Source organism: Phyllostomus hastatus, unplaced genomic scaffold (genome assembly GCF_019186645.2).
Source record: "Phyllostomus hastatus isolate PE091 unplaced genomic scaffold, TTU_PhHast_1.1 phas_scaffold_501, whole genome shotgun sequence".
Taxonomy (NCBI): domain Eukaryota; kingdom Metazoa; phylum Chordata; class Mammalia; order Chiroptera; family Phyllostomidae; genus Phyllostomus; species Phyllostomus hastatus.
The window spans coordinates 29,615,703-29,638,015 of NW_025334033.1; the positions used below are offsets into that span (position 1 = coordinate 29,615,703).

Genomic DNA, 22,313 nt, shown 5'->3' on the forward strand with positions numbered 1-22,313 from the left:
ACGCTGACACTCATAACGGCTTCTCCTCAGAGGCTGCCCAGTCCAGACAGCAGAAGCCTAATTACAGCTGCAGCTGGTAATTAAGAAGCAGCGCCTAGATCCTTCCACAGCTGTGTCAGCACCCGGGACTCCGCTGGCACTGTCTGCAGGTGGGGGAAAGGCCTAGCCTGGAAGTCTGGGGCTGGGCCGGCCAACACAGACAGCTAGATCCCAGGTCTGTCTCCTCTCTCCCTGTGACCAAGGGGCCTGAGCACAGATGTCCACGGCTCATCCATCCCTGCACACACCTCTGAACTTGTCCTTCAGCCCTTCATGGTCCTCCACGCTGCCGTACCCAGAGCAACAGCTCCCAGACAGCACCGTGAGCCTGTCGCTGGCTGCTGAAACCCTTCAATGACCTCAGGAGATTGTCCAGGCTCCTTAGTGTGGTGCTGGGGTCCAGCCCCAGCCCTACCCTTTCTTTCTCCACTTTCTCCCCCACTTTTCCTGTACTCTGGCTACAGTGGCCCGGTGGCCATTTCCTGATTCTCCCTGCCCCTTCCCACCTCTCTATGCTCATGCTGTCCCCTCTGCCGGAAAATGCCCTCCCTCACCCTGGCCAGGTGGCTCAGCTGGTTGGAGAATCGTCCCGTACACTAAAAGGTTCTGGGTTCCGTCTCTGGCCAGGGCACGTACCTGGGTCGGGGGTTCAGTCCCTAGTCGGGATGCACGCAGGAAGCAGCCCCTCTCCCTTCTTCTGTCTCTCAAATCCTCGGGAAGGAAGGAAGGGAGGAAGGAAGGGAGGGAGGGAGGAAGGAAACCGTTCCCTCACAAAAATAATACACACAACAGTGGCTAACAGTTACCGAGTTCTTACTGTGTGCCAGGCCCTGTACCAAATGCTTTTTCTGCAGTACAAAGCGGTGGGTTATATTACAGCCTTATTTTACAGATGAGAAAACCAAGGTAGATGGAGGTAAAATAATGTGTTTGGGGTCACTCAGGGAAGGGGCGGCCTCATACTGGTGCTGCCTTAGCCCCTGCCCCTCTTTGTCCTGCTTGAATGTTCCTGCTCACCATTTAGACTCAGCTGAAAACTAACCTTCATGGAGTCTTCTTTGATTCCCCCTAAGATGGCAACTGTGGAACCCAAAGCCACCCCTACAGAAGACGAGAGAATCTAACTAGGTTGCTAATCCAGTGTGTTAAACACCCTTTACAGAACAGACGGGCAAACCATCGGCTGATGTCTGAGTTCTGATACATTGAAGACTTTGAGCTGCCGTGTCCGGCTGTCTAGTCATTTAGTGGTTATGACTAACTCACTTTTTAAGATAGTATTAAGCCCATGTGGAAAGATGAGAAAACCAAATGAGGAGAATGATGGCTAATTATTGGGCTGGCCAAAAAGTCCATTTAGTTTTTTCTGTAAAATAAAGGACACATTTTTCATTTTCACCAATAACTTTATTGATTTGGATATTTTGAGGGTGTCATCTATCTCTCACTATTGGCTTCCAGGGGGTAGAGGCCAGGGGAGCTGCTAAACACCTTCCAGTGTGCAAAACAGCCCCACAGCAAAGAATTATTTTGCCAAAATGTCAACAGTACCAAGAAACTTCACAAACCACTTTGACACATTCAGTCAGTCGCAGCACCTTCCCCATACACTGCACAAATCTTTTGTATGTATTTCAGTTGTGTTTTTACCTTTCTTGAAATAATAAAGCATAAGTGGCAAAAATATTATGTATCTTCTTCCATCTTTAATCTTAAAATGGCTGCACAAAAATTCACTAAGTATGGTAAGTTTTTTTTTTAAATTTATTTATTTTTAGAGAGGGAATGGAGGGAGAAAGAGAGAGAGAGAAACATCAATGTGCGGTTGCTGGGGGTCATGGCCTGCAACACAGGCATGTACCCTGACTGGGAATCGAACCTGCGACACTTTGGTTCGCAGCCCGGGCTCAATTCACTGAGCTATGCCAGCCAGGGCTGTATGGGAAGTTTTTTTAAATGCACACTGATATGACAGCTGTCACAATGCAATCTAACAAAATTGTTTCAAAAGAAGTTAAAGAAAACTAAGCACTACTAGAGCTATTGTATGGAAAAAACTAAACAAATTTTTTTACCAACACAATACATTGAACAAACAGCAGTGATGAAGTGACCTCTATTGCTTTCGGCTGGAGACAGTAAGGAGGGTATACAAGGAAATGTTAGGACCTCCTCCAAAGATGATGATGGGTTATCAGTTCCATGCAGACACAGCTATAAGAGCCACTCGACCACTAAAAATAGGTTTGTTTTTTAAGAAGACACTTTCTGAGTATTCTCATAAGAGAATGCTTTGAGCAATTGAGATTTGGGAGCTGAAACAACGCCTCTTCAAAAGCAAAGTGAAATGCATTTAAATTTGATTTCCATCTAAACATTGCTAAGATGTAAGAGAGTCCCAAGATGTCTGGTCAAGATGGCAGAGTAGATAAACACAGTATTCACCTGCTCCCACAACCACATTAAAATTACAACTAAATTACAGAGCAACCATCATTCAGAACTGCCTGAAATCTGGCTGAAGGGAAGGCCTACAACTAGGGAATTAAAGAAGCCCCTCTGAGAGTGGTAGAAGAGGCAAAGACTTGGGAAAGGCTATTTCCACGTCACGTGTGGTGCATAAAAACTGGAGGGATATCTTAGCTGCAGAGGTACTCCCTGAGGAGCGAGGCGTCCCATCTCTATATCAGGCCCCCAGCCCAGGATTTCAGTGCCAGGAAGAGAAGGTCCCATAACTTCTGACTGTAAAAACCAGTGGGGATCGAGGCTGAAAAAGACTGAAGGCTTCTAGAGTCCCAGGCGGTTCCTCATAAAGGGCCCACACATGGACTTACTCAAACTCACTCCCTGTGAGCTCCAGTACTAGGCAGCAACTTGAAAGATACCAGAGGCATATGTGGAGGAACTGAATCATCCAGCATTAAGGTAAGAGCTGGGGCGGTGGGGTAGCTTTCTCCCAGACAGAAGAGCTGGCAGAGTCCATTGTTCTTTTTCTGAGCTCCCCCAACCCCTCAACAGAGATCTGGCATGCAGGCACCATATCTGAGACTCCATCAACCTGGCTCACAGTTTGCCCCACCCTGGTGATTCCCTGAGGCCCTACCCCACCCAACTTTCAGGCCCACCCAAACAGTTTCCAGTGGCCTTTCCATATGAATGGCCTGTTGCAGCTCATGCTTCATATTTTCCTAAAATCTCTCAAACAAGAAGCATCTGGCTTCAGCATGCTAAGTGACCCAAAGCCTGGCACTAGCAGCAGCCAGCTTTGGTTTGCAGCTGGGCCTTGCCTGGGCACCTCCAAGCCCAGCACACTCTGTAGGTCATGCTGGGTGTCCCCAAACAGAGCACAGGCAGAGGTTGACATAGGCCTGCATCTCCCAGGAGGCCCCAGAGCTAGTGCACTAGGTGGAAAGCTTCAGGCCATGTAGAAGCACCACCCTAACCACCTTCCCAAGCAACACACTCAAGGGGCGGACTCAGTGGGCACCAGAGCCCTGCTGAAGTAAGTCCTGCCCTGTGGGGTGGGCTCCTGCATAGCTGATCCTCCATGATGGTTGAATACCTGACAGTAAATCCCTCCCAACAAAGTGCCAACAGCAACCAAGGCTCAGCTACAAGAGGGTGTACACAACCCACACAAGGGGTGCACCTCAAGTGCCCAGCCTGGGCTGTGGCTCTGGACCCTATAGAACACTTACTACATTAGGCCACTCCACCAAGCCTGGGAGACACCACAGTTCTACCTAATATTTGGAGGCTGCCAAAATGAGGAGACAAAGAAACATATCCCAAATGAAAGAACAAAACAAAAAGAACTAAGCAAAAAGAACTAAGCAAAATAAAGACAAGCAATCTACTACATGCAGAATTCAAAACACTGTTTATAAGGTTGCTCAATGAACTTAGTGAGAACATCAGCAGCATAAAAGAGGACAAGTCAGAAATGGAGGATACACTAACTGAAATAGAGAATAGTTTAGGAAATCAACAGTAGAGTTGATGAAACTGAGGATCAAATCAGCAATTTGGAATATAAAGATGAAAAAAATTCAGAACAGCAACAAGAAAAAAGAATTTTAAAAAATGAAGATAGAGTAAGGAGCCCTTGGGACAACTTCGAGTGTACCAACATTTACATCATGGGGGTGCCAGAAGGAGAAGAGAGAAAACAAGAAATTGAAAACCTATTTGAAAAAATGACAAAAAACTTCCCTAACCCAGTGAAGAAAATAGACATACAAGTCCAGGAAGCACAGAGAGTCCCAGACATGATGAACCCAAAGAGGTCCACTCCAAGACACATCATAATTAAAATGTCAAAGGTTAAAGACAAAGAGAGAATCTTAAAAGCAGCAAAAGAAAAGAGGTTAGTTACTTACCAGGGAGCTCCCATAAGACTCTCAGTTGATTTCTCAACAGAAAATTTGCATGCCAGAAGGAAGTGGCAACAAATATGCAAAATGATAAAAAGCAAGGACCCACAACCAAGATTACGCTACACAACAAAGGCTATCATTTATAATGGAAAGAAATGTAAAGAGCTTCCCAGAAAAGGTAAAGTTCATCATCACCAAACCAGTATTATATGAAATGTTAAAGGGTATTCTTTAAGAAAAAAAAGGATTAAAAATATGAACAATAAAATGGCAATAAATACAGATCTATTAATGGTTAAATCTAGAAAACAAAATAAATGAACAAGCAAAACAGCAACAGACTCATAGATAAAGAGAACATTTTGACAGTTGCCAGATGGGAGGTGGGTTGGAGGGATGGGTGAAAAGGGTGAAGGGATTAAGAAGTACAAATTGGTTGTTACAAAGTAGTCATGGGGAGGTAAAATACAGCATAGGTAATATAGTCAATAATATTCTAGTAACTTTGTATGTTGTCGGATGGGTACAAGATTTATGAGGATGATCACTTAGTAAGTTATGTAATGTCTAATCACTAGGGTGTAGAGCTGAAACTAATACAATGATGTATGTCAGCTGTAATTGAAAAATAAACATGATTAAAAAAACAGAGAAGTCTCATTTGCTTTTGTCTTATACTTCTGTGCTCATGTTTTTTTTTTCTCCTCCTAATTTTAGCTACAGTGTCCACTTACAATCAAAGAATGACAGTGTGCACTGTCCCCTAGAACCCATAAACGTGTTCCTGGCCCACTCTGTGACAGCTTAGAGAAATTACCATTGCAAACGAATTCTTCCCGTCCACAATGTTGAAAAAACATGAACTTCTATACCTCACAGGAAAAGAATTCCATTTATGTTCCATTGTATGCAAGAGTGTATTTTACTAGCTTGAAAGAATATGACGCATCCAGTTTTCTAGCAATGTTGTTTCTTTCCTAGCATTGTCTTTGCTGTACTCTTGCTAAGGGCCGCTAGATTTTAATTTGTTTGTTCCCTGCTTGGTAACATTAGTGACTCTGATTTCACTTTTTCATTTGTTTTGCTTTTGTTTTTTTTCTTCACGTAACAATGGTGCAGGATCCAGGAATACAACACAAAGGTGGGCCACTCATAAATGTTAATTTGGGGCATTTGCTACAAATGTATGCATTTTGTTCAAATCAGTGATCTATGTGTGATTTCCTAAACATAATTGTGGATTATTAAAAAATGTAACATAATAATTACATTCCTCATTAGAATGAGCATGTCTGTTTTTGTATCTTTATACTGTATTTTAACACTTTGTACAACTTAGTTTATTTTTCTCTGGTTAAAAAAATGGCTCAAGTAGAAAAGCGGCCCCCTTCATATTAAGACAGTGCACAAAACTGTAAATAAAACAGTGAAAAATCAAAACCCCACATTTCCCCTGTAGACCAGGTGCCTTTCATTCATCTCTCCCCAGGACTCGGCAGTGCCTTTGAGGCAGGGTCATCTAATAAATGTTGATGAATGGCTGGTCAGAGAGAAGAATGGATGTTGTTCTAGGCAGCAAAGCTCAGCACCAGGTGTTGGCGGCCCAAGGGACGGAATCAGCACTCTTCCTGGTGGTGGCAGCAGGCTAGATTCCCGGGGGGCCTCCCACGAAGCCCACAGTGCTGCAAATGCACACGCACATGCACAGCACTCTCCCACCTGCTGCCGTGATCCTGGCCCCCGTAGGGACCCGCCTTAGTGGCATTTTGAAGTCAAACCAGTTTGTCTTCAGTGCCTTCCTCTCCCTATAAACCTCTGCATCTGCTCTCTTGTCTGACCCCACTTCTCTCTTCTGGCCACGGGTCCATCCTGCAGAGAGAAAACGCACCATAGGAGGGGAAAGTAGGAGGGGAAGTTCCGGGGGAAAGGTTGCTCTGGTCTCAGTTCCTGGGCTGCGCTTGCCCATGTGGACAAGCCATTTAGCCTCACCCATGTCTGGGTCCTCTCTGCCCAAGGACAGTAATGGTAGTACACTTCTCCGGTCTGCGAAGGGCAAGTGACACCTGCACGGGGAAGTGCGGGCAAGCCACCAGACGCCACACTGCTGTTTCACTATTGTTGGAAGTCAGCAATCGGTCCAAGAAAGCACTGAAATCAGTGTCACAGGATCTGGCTATAAAGCTCCCCACTCCACCACTCATTATAAAACAGAGGCAGCCTGTGATGTGTTCTGATATAGGTCCCACCTACTATAAAAATGCCCCCCAAATATAACATGTATATTTTAAAAATACAGGGTCTGGCAGAAGTAAGGTCTGCTTGAGTGTGGTTGGTAGGGTAATAAAATGGGTGTAATAATTTATAGTTTTAATTTGAACATTTCATAAAATGCCATATGGTGTGCTTCAGTGTGATATTGTTATGTTACAGAATTACATGCTTATGATTTTGTAATATAAGATTTTGTAATCAAAAAGGGGCATTATTTGTGCCAGACCCTGTATATAGCTGAGTTCTAATGAGAGAAAGGGAGATCCCTAGTGGGTTCCTAGCAGTTACAGAAGGTCAGAGGCTAAAGCAAACGTGGTCCAGGCAACACCAGAGCTGGCTAGCCTCTGCCCTTCGCCCCCAGCCCAGGCTCAGAGCCTGGGGTTTAACACCCACACAAGGGGCAGACTTGGCCTTGGAAGTTCCCAGCTCCACGCAGAGGAAACTTGCACATGCCGCCCACCAACTAGGGAAGAAACAGGGGATTCTGAATGAAGAAAAAAGCACCCCACAAGAAGCAAAAAACCAGGAACGGGGGTGGAAAATGACTGCTTAATGGGCGTGGGTTTCCTTTAAAGATGATGAAAATGTTTTAGAGCTCGGTAAAGGTCGTGGTCATACAACACCGTGAGCGCAGTAAATGTCACTAAATTGTGCACTTCAGAATGGTGCTATTATGTTATGTGAATTTCACTTAATTTTTAAAAAGGAAAAAATAAAACCCCTATGCCTTCCTCACACGCAGCATGGACTCCCAAACCAAGTTGGCAAAGCAAGGACTGGGAATGAGCCAGCGAAAACCATTAGTGGGCCTGATAAGAAAATGCAAAACTAGTGTGTGTGTAGGGCTCTTGCTGGACCCAGGACATGGGGAAGGGCGGTGGGGGTGAGGGGAGACTGGAGAGTTCACAGGGAAAATAAATCACAGCCTCCACGCGGAAACAATCCACAGCCAGGGAGAATCAGCAGTCCCCACAAACAGGAAAATTGATACTCTAGGAAGTTGAGCTAATAGAACTATATAACTCAAGACAGAACTGTCTGAAAGAGACTATAAAAGAAATATGTTTAAAATAATTAAAGTGATAAAAGGATTAGAATTCATAATGAAATAATAGAACATTACAGAACACAACATGCAAATCTCATAAAGAACTAACAGAACTCCTAGAAACAAAACTTATCACTGAAATTAAGACTTCGACAGACAGGTTAATTAGCAGAGCTAAAGGATTTGAAAAATTGGATCAGAGGACCATGCCCAAGATGCAGCATCGAGAGATAAAGAGATGAAAAATGAGAGCCTGGGAGAGGCAGAGGATGGAGTAAGAAAAGCCCAGCATTTGGGGGCTCCAAGAGCAGGGAACTGAGAAGGTGAAGGAACGGAGGTATTTGAAGAGAATTTTCCAGGAGTGATAAAGGACAGGGCCCCTTAGCTTGAGGAAGACGTGCGACTCTGAAGAGCAAACACTGAATAAAAATAACTCCACAGGCAGACGCAGCCTAGGGAAGCTGCAGAGCACTTCAGTGACAAAGTCTACACAATGGAAAAGCACCCTTGAACTACTCAAAGCAGCTGACTGAGAAGCTCGAGTTTCAGAGGCAGCTCACCCGCATTCGAGAGTAGGGCAAAACAAAGGCGTTTTCAGGTGAGTGAAGCATAGGAGAGTTGGCTGCCTGCAGACTCTCCCGGAAGGAACTGCTAAAGAGACCCTTCAAGAAGAATGAAGCCAGACCAAGAAGGAAGAAGTGAGATGTAAGAAGAGATGAATGGCAAAGAAATCAATAAATACGTAAGTTAAATTTAAATTCAAGTGGTAATTGCATGAAACAACCACAATAATAAAATAGGGTTTCCTGAACCCCCAAAAGGGCGTGAGGCATTTAATGAAGTTAGATCTTACCCACCTTCAGTTTCCCCACTGCAGCCAGTCCCCCAGGTCTTAGCTGCTGACCCCCACTCAGCCACCGCCCTGCAGCTAACTCTCCTATGCTTCACTCGTCTGAAAATGCCTTTGTTTTGCCCGAGCAGTCCCTCTTCCTGGCCAAACCTGACCAGGCACCTAAGAAGGATGAGCTCCCCCACCCACACACACACCCAAACCACAGCCCAGCCAGGCCCCTCAGCCATGTATCTGGAGCTTCTGGCTAATCCTCCGCATCTGGGCTTGGATGAAAACTACGCAGGAAGTATGTGCTGTATTCCAAGCAGCCACTGAAAGGGCCTTAAGTCATGAGAGAAGACACCACCTGGAACTCTGGGGGAGTTACCTCACCATGGGGGGATTCCGACTGAGGGGAATGAGAGACAGGAGGACGGGGCAGGCAAATTCCCCTCCCCACTGGCTACTCTGAGGCCTGCTTGCTCCCTGCTGCTCATCAGGAGAAGCCCTGAATGCCAAGGGGAGGCACCTGTTAAACACCCTGCTGAGCTCTTTGCAATTGACTTGGTCTACACAGGAACGCCCCCTTGGAATAAGGAAGACCAGTGGTTTTCAAAGCGTGGTTCCCAGTCCAGAGGCAGGGGCATCATCTGGGAACTTGTTACAAATGCAGCTTCTCCGGTCCCCTCCCCAAATCTTCTGGACTGAGACTCCGAGGCTGGGTCCCCGGGCTCTGCGTTATAACAAGTCGTCCTGATGATCCTGATATCAGGTCATCAGGTGCTCAGTAAAACGTTGGAATAGATTGTGATTTGAGTTACTGTGGCATCTGTGTGGAACTGGTGATAAGCATTACCACAGCTCACTAAATACTCTGGCCCTCTGCCTTCAATGCTGGCTGGAGCTCCTTCTCCCTGCCATGGCAACAAACAAAATTGCAGAGTTGCTGCTCCATTAGCCTGGGCCCTGGGGTGAAGGTGAGAAGGAGCAGGCCATGGCTAGCCCACAATGAACACATAATATGAACAAGAAACAAAACTTTATTGTTTCAAGCCACTGGGGTTTGGGTGCTGTTTGTTAAGGCAGCATAACCCAGCCCCATCTAGTCTGATATGGGCTAATATTTGCTTCTCTTTTTTTTCAATCCTCACCTGAGGATATGTTTATTAATTTGAGAGAGAGAAGAGAGGGAAAGGGGGGAGGGAGGGAAAGAGAGAGAGAGAGAAATACTGATGTGAGAAACATCGATCCATTGCCTCTTATACGCACCTTGAGTGGGAATCAAACCCACAACATTTTGGTGCATGGGACAATGCTCCAACCAACTGAGCCACCCAGCCAGAGTTGGGCTAATATGTTCAAAGAACAGAGCTTTGCAAAATGCCTCAAATCCCTACCACACAACTTAAAACAAGCACTGTCTGCAGAGGTAAGGGTGCCCACTGCCCTGTCTCACAAGAAAGGCGAAAGAAGGAAGACGTGTGCTTGTGCCCGGTGAGCCTCAGGAAATATCCGATGCCTGGGCGGCTGAGGTGGGTGATGGCAGGGTGTGGGCAGCTCTTGTGTGGGTGGTTCTAAAGGGGCTGCCGAGGGTGGCAATTCTGAGCCAGAGAAAATAGTACAAAGAGAAGAAAAATAGTGCCACCTGCATCTGTGTCAAGCTTTATGCTTTCCAGGACACTGTCATTCATTGTTTCATCTTTCTTCCCTCCCCATTCAGAGATGATCCATTCTATGCCCAGTGGGATCAGAGAGGCAAAGGGACTTGCCCAAGATTGTACAGCATGTTACTGGTAGAGTCAGCCAAGGCATTCACTCCATGGCCAGAGTCCTTCTACCACATGCTGAGAAACAAGGCTCCAGGAAGGTGGCTTTGGAAGTAGGTCAATGTCCCCACACCCCTTCCCAAAGCACAGGTGACGTTTCTGTGCAGGGTCCTGAGGGCTCTCGATGCTGGATGAGTTCTCCCCAGGTTCCGGTGAACTTGGAGGTCCTCTGGCCTCTGGGAGGTGGAGAGAGGGGACTGGAGGGGCAGGGGCTGCAGGGCTTCAGCTCCTGAATGCTCCCAGGTTTATACGCTTCTCATCCAGCACCAGCATCCTGGGCATGACCCTTGACCCTCTCACTATCATTTTTCCCTCTGACGTGTCCCCCAGCCCTGGGTCTCCACTCTCCCACAGACAGGTGCCAAAGCCTACTGGGGGCTGACACCCACCTATTATGGGTTGGATTGTGACCTCCCCAAATTCATATGTGGAATTCCTACCTAACCCCTGGAACCCCAAAATGAGACCTTATTTGGATAGATCTCACAGAGGTAATCAAATTCAAATGAGGTCATTAGGCTGAGCCCTAATCCAATATGACTGGTGTCCCTATAAAAAGGGAGCATCTGGGGACTGACACCCACAGGGGGAGAATGCCATGCAGAAAATAGAGTTCCACTGCCACAAGCTACAGAACTCCCAGAAGCTAGGAGAGGGGCCCGAACAGATCTTGTCACAACCCCCAGAAGGAACCAACCCTGCCAACACTGCTGTCTCAGACTTGTGGCCTCCAGAACTGAGACGACAAACTCCTGCTGTTCAAGCCACCCGGCCGTGGGGCTTTGTAAGAGCAGCCCCAGGAAATTAATAATTGCCCCACCCAGCCGGTCTCACCGCCGCTTCTCCCAGCCCAGACCTGCCGGCTGTGGTCAGGCCAGTCACCTCATGCCCCACCGTGCTCCGGCCCAGCTCCACGTCTTGCTGATGGGGTTCCCTCTCCCACCCACCCCAAAGATGCCCTTCCATCCAGCTCAAACCCCACAAAATACCCCCCCACACACACACAGACACACACACACTCCCCAAGGGATCACAGGCCATTCTCTCCTTCCTGAGTTTGCCTGGTCCGTCTAGTCTTTCTCACATTCCTCTCCCTGCTGTTAACGGACAACTTCATGCACACTAGACCTGCCTTCCAACAAGACTGCAGGCTCCATGAGGGCAGAAGCTATATCTACCCAGCAGCACTCGGGGGCGGGGGGGTGGACCACAGCAGGCCTGTAATTACTACTGGCTTGAAACACCCAGGGCATGCACCTTCACTCTCCTGCGTGTAGCTGATTTCTCATTAACACTCGGAAATTATGTGTGGCTAAGAAGATGGCCTCACCTCTTTACCTGCCTGACTTTGTGAAGACACCTGTCAAAACAGCTACAAGACTCTGTTGCAGGTATTTCTGTACCAGACCACTTCCTTCCACTAGGCTGCAAGCTCCTCCAGGCAGCAACCACCTCTCAGTTGCATGAATATCCCCTGCATTTGCTTATTGGCAAGCAACAAGTGCAAGTTGAATGGATAAACAGGAGCACATGGCAGAAGCTACTTACTACGGGTCCAGAGACCCAGTAAGGCTTTCAAAGTGTCCATGAACCACTGAAATCATGTGCAAAAAGCCATGTGTATGTATAGGTTTATGTATGCAGTGTGCATTTCCCCAGGGAGAGGGTGCATGGGTCTCTGAGGAATTAAAGTAAGAGCCAAGACTAAAAAAATGTTAAGACCAAAGCCATGGAGAAGGGAGCTGAAATTTATTAAGCCCCTCCCCTGTGCCTGATTTAGGCCTTACTATCCTCATTTCACATGGGTGGAAACTGAGGCTCAGAGAGGTGGTCCCTTGCCTATTCCAAGTGGTTTGGGGCAGACTCTGGGGCCAAATTCCAGTTCTGGCTGAGTCACAGCGATTAAGTACATCGACCAAAATCACACAGCTAACAAGTGACGGTCTTGGTCAAGCTACTAACTGCTCCATGACTGAGTTTCCCCACCTGTAACCAGGGTCCCGACCTCACAGGACTGCTGTGAGGAGCTGACACGCTGATGGATATAAGGAGATTAGAATGGTGCCTGGCACGTGTGTGGACTCTGCAGCTGATATTGAGGAGGATAAAGAGGAAGAAGCTGTGGGTGGCAGAGCTGAGATGCACCCTGGGCCTCTGTGACTCTTGCCTCTACCATCACTAGCAGCACCCCGCATGCCACCATGCCCCATCTCACTGCGGAAACCCTCCTGTTGCCTCCTAGGAAAAGCCCTCAGTCCTGAAAGTAGCTTTTCGAGCTTGGCTTCCTGGGTAGACCTGCTTGTGGCCACCAGCTCGGCAGGCGGTGCCTGGTGGTTATGTAAGGAGGAGGTGGCAGGTCATGAGCTGCCTTCCCCGTCAGCAAGACTGAGCCTGTGCAACCAGGACACTTAGCACTCCTGCCCTGCTCTTCATTTCCCAGGAGCCTGACCAACACCCACGAGTGGAAATTAAAAAGGGAAGGTGCTCATCTATGCCGCAGCCCCATGCTGATGTCTGAGCTCCCTTTATAACTTCTCTGAGTCCATCACTGTGTGTCCTGAGCTCGAAAGGGCTGCTCACCTCCATCCTGCTTGGGCTTTATGGCTCCCAGTTCCACCACCAGCCTGACCCTCACTCCACTCCAGGCAAACAGAGAGGTGGCAGTAAAACCTTGGTCCTGACCTTGCTTCCACACATCCCATGTAGTAACCAAGGCTTAGCCCAGCCCAGCCCTCTGCAATGCTTTCTGAGTTTGCTTTGAGTGAGTATCTTTGTATTTTTCCTGCAAAACCATCAGTATTGACCCCATTTGCCGGAGCATTTTTCATTCATTCCTGTAATGCAATTAGAATTGAATTTCTCTGGCATTAGGGGAGATGTAACAACAGTAGAGGAAAATTGTCATTTCATTCCCAACATCAACACGCCCACTCTGCCCAGATTCTCTCTCCGGTGCTCCCTCGCTCTACCCATCCAGATGGCAAGGAGAATACTAACAAGGAAAGTCACTCTTCAGCTCTGCCTCCAAACGCAGGGGCAGAAGCTGTGGGGGCAGATTCCTCTCTCAGTAATTAAACAGGGGCCTCCCCGCTTCTCTGACAGTCTCCTGCATTTGAGGGAATCTTCCAGTGTTCACTGGGAAGCCCCAGACTGGTCCCTTCCACCGGTCAGTGGTGAGTGAGGAAAGAGCCCATTAGACTCTAACAGGGCCCCAAACCAGTCTCCCGGAGAGGTTCGGTGACTGGCCCCAAACTGCATGCCTAGAAAGCTGAGTACAAAATCCTGATGTGCAGGCTCTCACTCCTCGGTGTCCCCCCTGTACCATGCTGCCCCCCACCCAGAAGGCCTGGCCTGCAGCTGCCAGCACGTCAGCCCCTGTCTCTCTGGGGACACAAAGGTCACAAAGGTTTCAGTTTTCTGAGCCACTGCAGACAAAAAGGGAAAGAGGTAACGAGTGTCTTTCACAAACCCACTTTTTCTTTGGTGTGTTCCAATCCTTTCTGGAAACCCTCCCCCTTCCTGGAACAGGTTCCTTGCGATGTCTTACTCTTGCCATTCTCCTTCTAGGTACCATGGTCTTGCCATCCAATAACCCAGCCTGCCTTCCTTCCTCTCACCCATCCATCCATTCATCTCTCCACTCAGTTCCCCGCCCATCCAGGAAAACCTTCTTGAGCACCTATGACCACCTCGGGTCTGTGCCGAGCACTTGGCACTTTTCCCACTGCTCCCAACCTACTCCAGAAGTGTCCACTTCTTTCCTGACCCCTTCAAAGCCTAGTCCTGACTTGCTCCCATCAACCTTCTAGGAGGCTGATCTAGACAAATGTGTGCTAACATATTTGCATTCGACCCATTCTTCCCTCCAAGCTGGCAGCAGGCAGGGACTTCTGGAGTCCTCAGGTCAGCTGAGACCTGCGGCCCAAGGCCTGGATGACAGCTCTACCTCTCTTCCCCTGGGTCCCCTTCCCTGCCCGCCCATGCCCACTGAGGCCAGAACAGAGACAGCCCCTACATACGTATGCAGAAGTCTCCGTTCTCGTAGTAACCAGGGCAGCACTGGGACCTCCGCCGGTACATGGTCCGGAGGCCACGCCGATATGCTGTCTTATAGCTGATCCTAAGGCACAAGGGAGAAAGCCACTTGAAAGTATTGAAAATCCATCCCTCCTGTTAGAATGATATTTGTGTTAAGCGATATCGAGGATGCCATTCAATAATTACTTTAAAATGCGTGGTGGCTTCGAATATGAAGGGACACAATAAAGAACAATCGATGATGGGATCTGGGCTATTGTGACACAGAATGGCACGGCGTTTGTTACACCTGCTGACTTTTCCCCGCTCTCTTCAGAGTGACACTTAGACAGGTTGCAGAAGACACTGTCTGGAGTGACACTGTGGAGGACAACTGGGGACTTCTTAAAACTTCCAGACTGGGGCTGCAGGGGCCTGAGGGGTGACTTGGATGGGCGTTTCTATGCCCACTGCCACCACCCAACAAGCAGACTGATTAAGCCCCCAGGAATTCAGTCCGCCCACATGGAGAACTGAAGCACACTCACCAAAAGGCCCCTGTGAGTCTGACTCAGTCCCAGAGGCAAGTTAATCTCTCCCACACCAAAATTAACACCTCCTGGGGACAAGCTTCGCATGCCGTCCCTGGGAAGGCTCAGAACAAAACCTGGCTCTGCAGAGGAGGAAGCTAAGGCCCAGAGGGCAGAGGAAGTTCTGGACTGGCCGTCAGAGACCTGGGCTCCAGCTCTTGTGCTGACAGGGGTGTTGAGATGTCGCCCTGTGCCAGAGCGGCTGATAGGCAAAGTCTCATTCCATTCCCTCCTTGTGACAGGTAGATTCATTACGCCCCTTTCTTTTCTTTCTTTTTTAGGGTTTTTATTCTTACTTATTTTATGTACCCCTTCTCCCATTTTGTTCCATGGACGAGAAAACCAAAAATCAGAGAAGTTGATGACTTGCTCAAGGTCACACGGCTAAACAGTTTCAGAACCAGGATTCAAACCCGAGTCAGTCTTATTTCAAAGCTACTAGGCCTCACCTATGTGCTAGTTCCCGCGGGGGGTGGGGGGGTGTTGGATGGATGGGATGGCCATAATAACAGGGTAGGTGTGAGGCCGAGTTGGCAAGAGGGAGTCACAATGGGATATTAAAGGCAAAGTTCCTTCCGTACACCTAGGGTCAAAATGGAGGTGATCTGAAATGGTCATCAAAGGCCAGAAAGAAAAAGTAACTTCTCAAGGTCATGTCATATAAGTAGGACTCAACTCCAAGTCCTTGGGCCTTGAAGCCAGAGCTCTCTGCCTCCCGCTGCAGCATGTGGGGCGGGGCAGCCTGCCCTGTGGACCCCTCCTCAGGGGACAGAGCAGCAGGGATGGGTCACCGGAGGTGCTGAAGGCCTGCTTTCCATGGAGGGCCAGGCCAGGCCAACTCGGGAAGGGAGTCCTACCACAAAGGCTCCCAGTCCGTAAAGCCCTCTCTTTATGACAAATGACAGTGTGGGACTCGGGGGAGATCTGTGATATTTGGGAATGTTGTAAACTAAGGTCATTCTACTTTGTCAAAAGCCCATAATGAAAGGTAAGCTGACCTCAAAGTGAAGCTACTCTCCCGGCACAGGGAGGCAGCTCCTGGCTATTTCGGGGGTGGTATTAGCCTCTCAGATAAAGAACAACTTGGGGATGACTCAGAGGTCATCCAGTCCATTCATCCCACCAAACAGGGTTCTCCCCTAGCACTCCAATGGGGTGGTGGTTTTGACATCATTAAAGCCTCACAGAAGAGAGATGCCTCACTGCTTCTGGCTTTCCCATCCTTGCTTGCTCCCAGAGCTGGGGTGGGAAGCAGGAGGGGGAAGGAGCCGGGGGCCAGGCTGCTCTTGGGAGAATGATGCTGTGTTCAAACAAGGCATTCCACACGGAGGCAGACTGATGGTGCAGCTGTCAGCGTGCACACTCTGGGTCATCAGGAAGGCTGCAAGGCGACTCAATAATTTAGCAAAATAATTCATGTTCCAGGAATGCAGCCTATTTTAATAAGCACCCACTCACTCACCCTTCCCCAGCAGTGATGGACGGCAGCCCAGCCTCCAAGTACCCAGCAAAGCCATGCCTCAGAGCAAACTCAGCTCCGGCACAGAGCCTGACAGGCTCACAGAGAGAGCAGGCCTCTGCCTCTGACCCGGGCCACAGGCAGCTATCGTGGCACAACTGGGGGAGTTGGAAGGAGGAATTTGGTCCCAGCTCCTCATTTCACAGCCAAGGGCTAGAGGAAGGGGCTGTGTTAATGGCTGAGTTGCCCCTGTTAGCCCAACCCCCCTGCAAACAGTGATACAATCTGGAGAAAATGTAAAAAACAACTACCTGAAGGCACTAGAGAGAGCACAAAGGTAGATGCTGGAGGGGAGTAGACACTTGGAAGAAGGGAATGACACTAGGCAAGGGTAGTCCAAGGGCAGACCCCAGTCAACAATAAATACTCCAGACGGCTAAAATTCAGATAGAAGACATGCAACCTTATTGTTTTGAAGAACCACAAGACAAGTCCAGGGTGGACCCAACAACTAAAAAGTGAAAAGGGAAACCCCAGAAAGAAGAAAACCACAAAGAGGAAGCCGTATTCTTGGTAAAATCTATGCCCACACTTCTGGCCCCTGAATAATGTTGTGGAGAGCAGGTTCCAAACAGTCCAGATAAGGCTAAAAATATTGAACTTTCAGTGTTTGAAAATTGAGTTTGGCCAAGTTAATGGACTGGTAAAACAAACAAGCAAGCAACAACAAATTGATATGCTCTGGAGGAACAAAATAGAATCCAGTCTTTACTGTCTCCATTGTTCACAATGCCTAGCATACAATTCAAAATTACTAGACATATAAAGATACTAGAAAATATTACCCACATAAGAGAAAAGACAACCAATGAAGACCAACCCTGAGATGATCCAGGTGTTGGATTAGCAGGTAAGAAATTTTAAGTGGTTATTATATCTAGGCTCAGAGTCTCACAGGAAGTTACTAGCAAAACCCCAAATAATACCAGGACTTAGGCTTTTCAGTATAGAGCAAGTTTCCCAGTCCACTTGCTACCATCCACGATTCCTGGTACTAGACCCACAGGAGGAAGCAAGGGAACCAACACAGATGCTCAGCAACTAGGAAATGAGCCTTCGAGGTGGCTTCTCACTCAATCCCTCATTTACTCTTCATCTGCTGGCTTTTCAAATCCTCAATTAGTAATTCCACATTTCCTGGGCCTAATACCTCACTTTCCTCCATTCTCCCCTTCAAATACTTTGAAAAGTATTTCAAAGTATTTTCACATTCCGGACCTCATTGGACCTTGCAGGTAGGAAAGGCAAGGATCAGTCTATGTTTGATGAGTACATGGGAATTGCAAAATAAAGTGATTTGCCCAGAATCATCCAACAAAACATGTTCTCTCTTCCTTCATCTCCTCTCTCCCCTAGTGACATAGGAGCATGTCATGTTTGCAGGGGGCTGACGCAAGAGAGCGGGATTCCCACGCACAGCCATTCAGATGCTGAAAGGGCCCTGACTTCCAGCCTGCGCTCTGTTCTCCAAGCCAGATGCCCTGGCATGAGGCTACATCTGCTCTGAGCAGGGGGATAGGGTGGAGGTGGGGGTGGGGAGTGTCCTAGGTTGGATTTCCCCCAAGAAGCAGACCTGAAAGAAGGATTCAAGGACAAGTAGTTTATTGAGGAGGTAATCCTAGGAAGTATGAGGAGGGGGATGGGAAAGTGAGACGAGGAAATAAAGGCAGCCAATCTAGGGTGTGCTGTTGAGCAGGTTACTCTGGGATACAGTGTGAACACAGTCAGAGTTGGGCCCTGTATTATCAGGGAAAGAAAGCTGGGGTATTCACCCACAAACCGCATCTGTTCCTGGTGGAGGAATGACCCCAAAGGCATCAGTTATCTGCCACTTCTGGCCTGGACTGCCCTGCCCATGAGCCCCTCTGGCCAGAAAGAAGCCCTCATCAGAGCATCTCGGGGAGTCAGTGTGAAGGGTGAGTACCAAGGGGATATAGGATACACTGACCACAGCTGCTACAGGGGCCTTTTACTAAGTGACAGAATGGCAAACCCTGAGGGCCCAGCACCCTTTCCTGCCCCATCATCTGTGAGTACTCACCGGTGCCTGGTGCACTTGAACCAGTTGAGGATGTCTGTGCATCGTGTGTAGTAGATCTGGTCGAAGGGGTGTGCGTATGATTCTTGGACAGTCACGGCATAGCTGAGAACCAGACAGGAGATGGAAGCTGTCATCAGCACGGGGGAGGCTGAGCTGATGTTCAGGATGGGTCTCCCTCCCCAGGGAAGCCAGGCATGGCCAAATTGTCCATGGGCTCCCACATCCCCTCTCCCCACCACCCCACTCTCTTCCTCCTGCCCTTGGAGTTCAAACCTGCCTGATACTTGGCTGGATCCAGGACATACGCCTTACTGCCCTTTAGCCCAGCTCATTTTCTGAAATTCTAGTTCATTTGTTCAATTAACAGAGAGAATAATGGAGGGTTTAGGGGTATTCTGTCTGGTTTTGGAAAGCAGAGCCAACAAGTTTTAAAACAGTTGTTTATATCATTAATGGTTTTCAAAACACCTGAGGGAAGTTAATCTTTGTAGCAACTCTGTGAAGTAAGTGATCCCATTTTACAGATGAAGAAACTAAGGCTCAGAGAGAGGAGACTTGCCCAGGTCACACGGCTGGTAGGAATAAGTGCCAATATGTAGCAAGTGTTCTGCCTTCAGTGTTTAAAGCCCTTTTAGTCCTCACACAATCTTACAAGGTAGGTGGCATTTCTATATCCTCATTTCACAGATGACAAAACTGAGCATCAGAGAGGATCAGTGACTCCCCCAAAGTCACGTTACCCCTGCCCTGATACTACGTCTCTTATGTAGCTGGGGGCACATCGAGGACATGCCCCAGGCCTGCCGATCAAAGTGATAGCTCATCTCCCTGCCTGTTAGCTGTAACCCTGGACCAGTGAGTGGAAGCCACACGGAAGCAGGTCTCACCTTCATGAAAACAAGCCTTCGCACCTGCCCGCCCCAGCAGGATTTGTAGGAAAAGGCAGCCCAGCCGGGACATAAACAAACACTCACACTTCCTGTGAAGGCTGGGAGAGGATGTAGGCTGAGGTTTCAGGATTTTTATGTATGTTGGTACTATTCAGTGTTTTTCCCCCAGAAGGCTCATTGACCTCGGCCAGATGGCCAGGTCCAGGCTATAAAAGCCCGTCTGCTTTGCCTGAGGAAATTGTTGGTTTACTTGCAAGAGGGCTGGGCAGGCCAGCTCCCTGACTATGTCCACAGCAGGCCCTCAGATGCCAGAAATGGCAAAGGTCTAGAATTCAGAAGGAGGCCAGGAGCAGTTGGCCACCCCCAGGAGGGAGTCAGGGCGGGGGGAACACTGTTTCTCCGAAGCACCGAGGCTGTAGGAGGGCCCTCGGTGAGCCTCGTCCGGCCAGGTGTGCCTCAGAGGCACACATCCATGCAGACACGGCCCAAAGCTCTGCTTTATCTCCAGGCTTGGGGAAACTGAGGCAGCTCCACACCCACCCTAGCTTCCTGAAGGCCCCTTCAACTCCAAAATTCCATGACCCTGTGCTCCGACACTTCACCTAGAGGCAGGAGAATGAATGGATAAGAGTACATGGGATCTGGGTCAAGGCTGAACCCTGCCACTTGTCACAGCATGTCCTTAGACATGTGAAACTCATGGAGGCCTCCATCCCCTCACCTGTAAATCTGTGCTGAATATCACCAGGGCTTCCATGTAGTTACTGTGAGGGTTAAGGAGGGCGATAGCAGTATCTGTATCTCAGGGCGGTGGGACGATAATACGTGTGAAATGATTAACAGGTACACAGGAAATGACTAATAGAAACTGGCCATCACTATTACAAAACTGACAACAATTTACCTCCTGTGCTAGGCACTGAGGAGCATTTCTTCCCAGACCATGGTAGGGGAGACAGAGCGAGACCCACACGTAGCATGGACTCACTGCCTTTGTTAAGCACTTGAGGGTTCAGGCACCCCCCCCAGAACTGAGGGGGACAGTGGCTGTTCAGAGAAAAGGCACCGTCCCAACAGTGGGGGCAGGGTGGTGTCATGGGGCCATAGCTGGCTCTGCAGGGACGCCCTGAGCCAAGCAGACCTGGCACCGAGACCCTGAACTGACTCCAAGTGTCTGGGGTGAAGTGTGTGCCTCCGGTTTCATGGCTTGACGGCTTAACATGCTCATTGGCCAACACGCTAATGAGGGGCCAGATGAATCTTGTAGAGCTGGGCCTTACTAGCCAGGGGAGGTCTTTCCATTGGATTTTTACCGTGGAGGGGTGTAACTAACGAGGAGCCGGCAGAAGCACTAATCCCATCGGAGAGTCTCCCTCAGCGGTCTCCAGGGACCAGGGTGTGTTTCTGGAGTGACAGACTGGACCCATCTCTGCAGAGCTGGCTCAGCTGGGAAAGCCAAGAGAAAGGAGGGTCCTGGTATCACAGGGGCCTCATGGCCAGGCCTCCTCCCTGGGGGCTAAAGAAGCCCAGGGGATCCCCAGACCTCGTTTTAGCTGCTAGGGTCCCCCTGTGTTCTCCCATCAAAGCTAAATACTCAGCTGATAGCCCGTCCACCTGAAGTGCCAGCTCTGTACAGGCTGGGTTCAGAATATTTTCACATTTCAAATTTATCCACATTGGACAGGTCTAGAAACTCAGAGAGTTTTGTTTATGTTTGAACTGATCCACTGGTGCAAATGGGACCCAGAGAAGAAGGAAGTCAGGGTGGGCTTCCTGGAGGAGAGGGACCTGGCTGGAGGCAGTAGGAAAGGCAGAAGTGATCAGAGGGAAGGGGGTGTGCTTGGGGTTAGGGTACAGCAGAGACAGGGGCAGGAAGTGACTGTATCTCAACTGGGACAGGCAGACGAGACAGGGTTGACGAGACTGGAGTCCAAAAACCGGAGACTAATATGGAATTACACCTGATCTCTGTCTCACCACTGGGAAAGAAAGGTTTAAATTGACAAAACAAGAAGGCCAAGGGCCCTGGATCACCTCACGATCATGTGGAAAGCTTGTGAAAAACACATGTTCCCAGGCTCTACCCCCGACCAGTGGGGTCAGAGTCTCTCGGGCCAGGACCCAGGAGACTCAGCATTTTGCTCACATTCCCAGGAGCCTGGTGTGCCTCAAAATCCGTGATGACCACTTCCTCCAAAGCCCAAGCTGGCGACAAGGAAAGGCAATGACTGAGCACTTTGGTGAAACTGATTCCCTGACTTTCCAGCAAGCCTGGGAGGCAGAGGTCATTAGCTTTACACTTTACAGAGGTGGACGCAGGCTCAGAGTGGTTTGGAGACATCCCCCAATCATAGAACTAACAACTGAAAAAACTCCAAACTGGAATGAACCAAGGTCTACTCATCATAGATCTCATCTTCTTCCTGCTTCCCCCAAAAGGGACCTAGGCCTTCTGCTCCAGCCTCGGCTCTGTAGGGACTCCTCATAGAGCACCAGTCACTAAAAACCATGCTGGTGCAGGCACTGTCCCTCCGCCTCCCCAGCCAGTCCCTCCAGGGCCCTGGACGCGGCACCTCTCCCTGTGGTGGGACTGGGACACTCACCCTCATGGGCAGGGAGCACGGACGCCCCCTCCCCCTCCCCTGTCCTCCACCATCTGCTTCCCCCATCGGGCCCTCATCTCAATTTTATTCATTTGATTTATTAACATCTAAGTGGCAGAGTTGGCCTGGTCAGCATGGCCAATCAATTCCAAGGTTTAATTCGGTTTTTCCTGATTGGGTCTCTGGTCACTGTCTTTCTGCTCACCCAAATCAATACTTTAACCTTGTGCTTCAAAGTCAGGCTGTCTGCAGGGCCTGGGC

General features: G+C 48.9%; 1 protein-coding gene across 3 annotated transcripts in view; it reads right to left on the minus strand.

Annotated features, from left to right (window-relative positions):
• The window catches only part of MEGF11 (multiple EGF like domains 11), a 353,113-nt gene that overhangs the window by 207,935 nt on the left and 122,865 nt on the right, over positions 1 to 22,313 (minus strand). For all 3 annotated transcript variants that reach the window (XR_006783853.1, XM_045823915.1, XM_045823914.1), the window contains exons 3-4: positions 18,560 to 18,661; positions 14,412 to 14,512 (exon numbers count right to left, since the gene is read on the minus strand). Coding sequence is in view for 2 of the 3 variants with exons in the window: in XM_045823915.1 (XP_045679871.1) it covers positions 14,412 to 14,512; positions 18,560 to 18,661 (203 nt within the window). In the remaining variant the exon portion in view is untranslated. The remainder of the gene's footprint in view (positions 1 to 14,411; positions 14,513 to 18,559; positions 18,662 to 22,313) is intronic.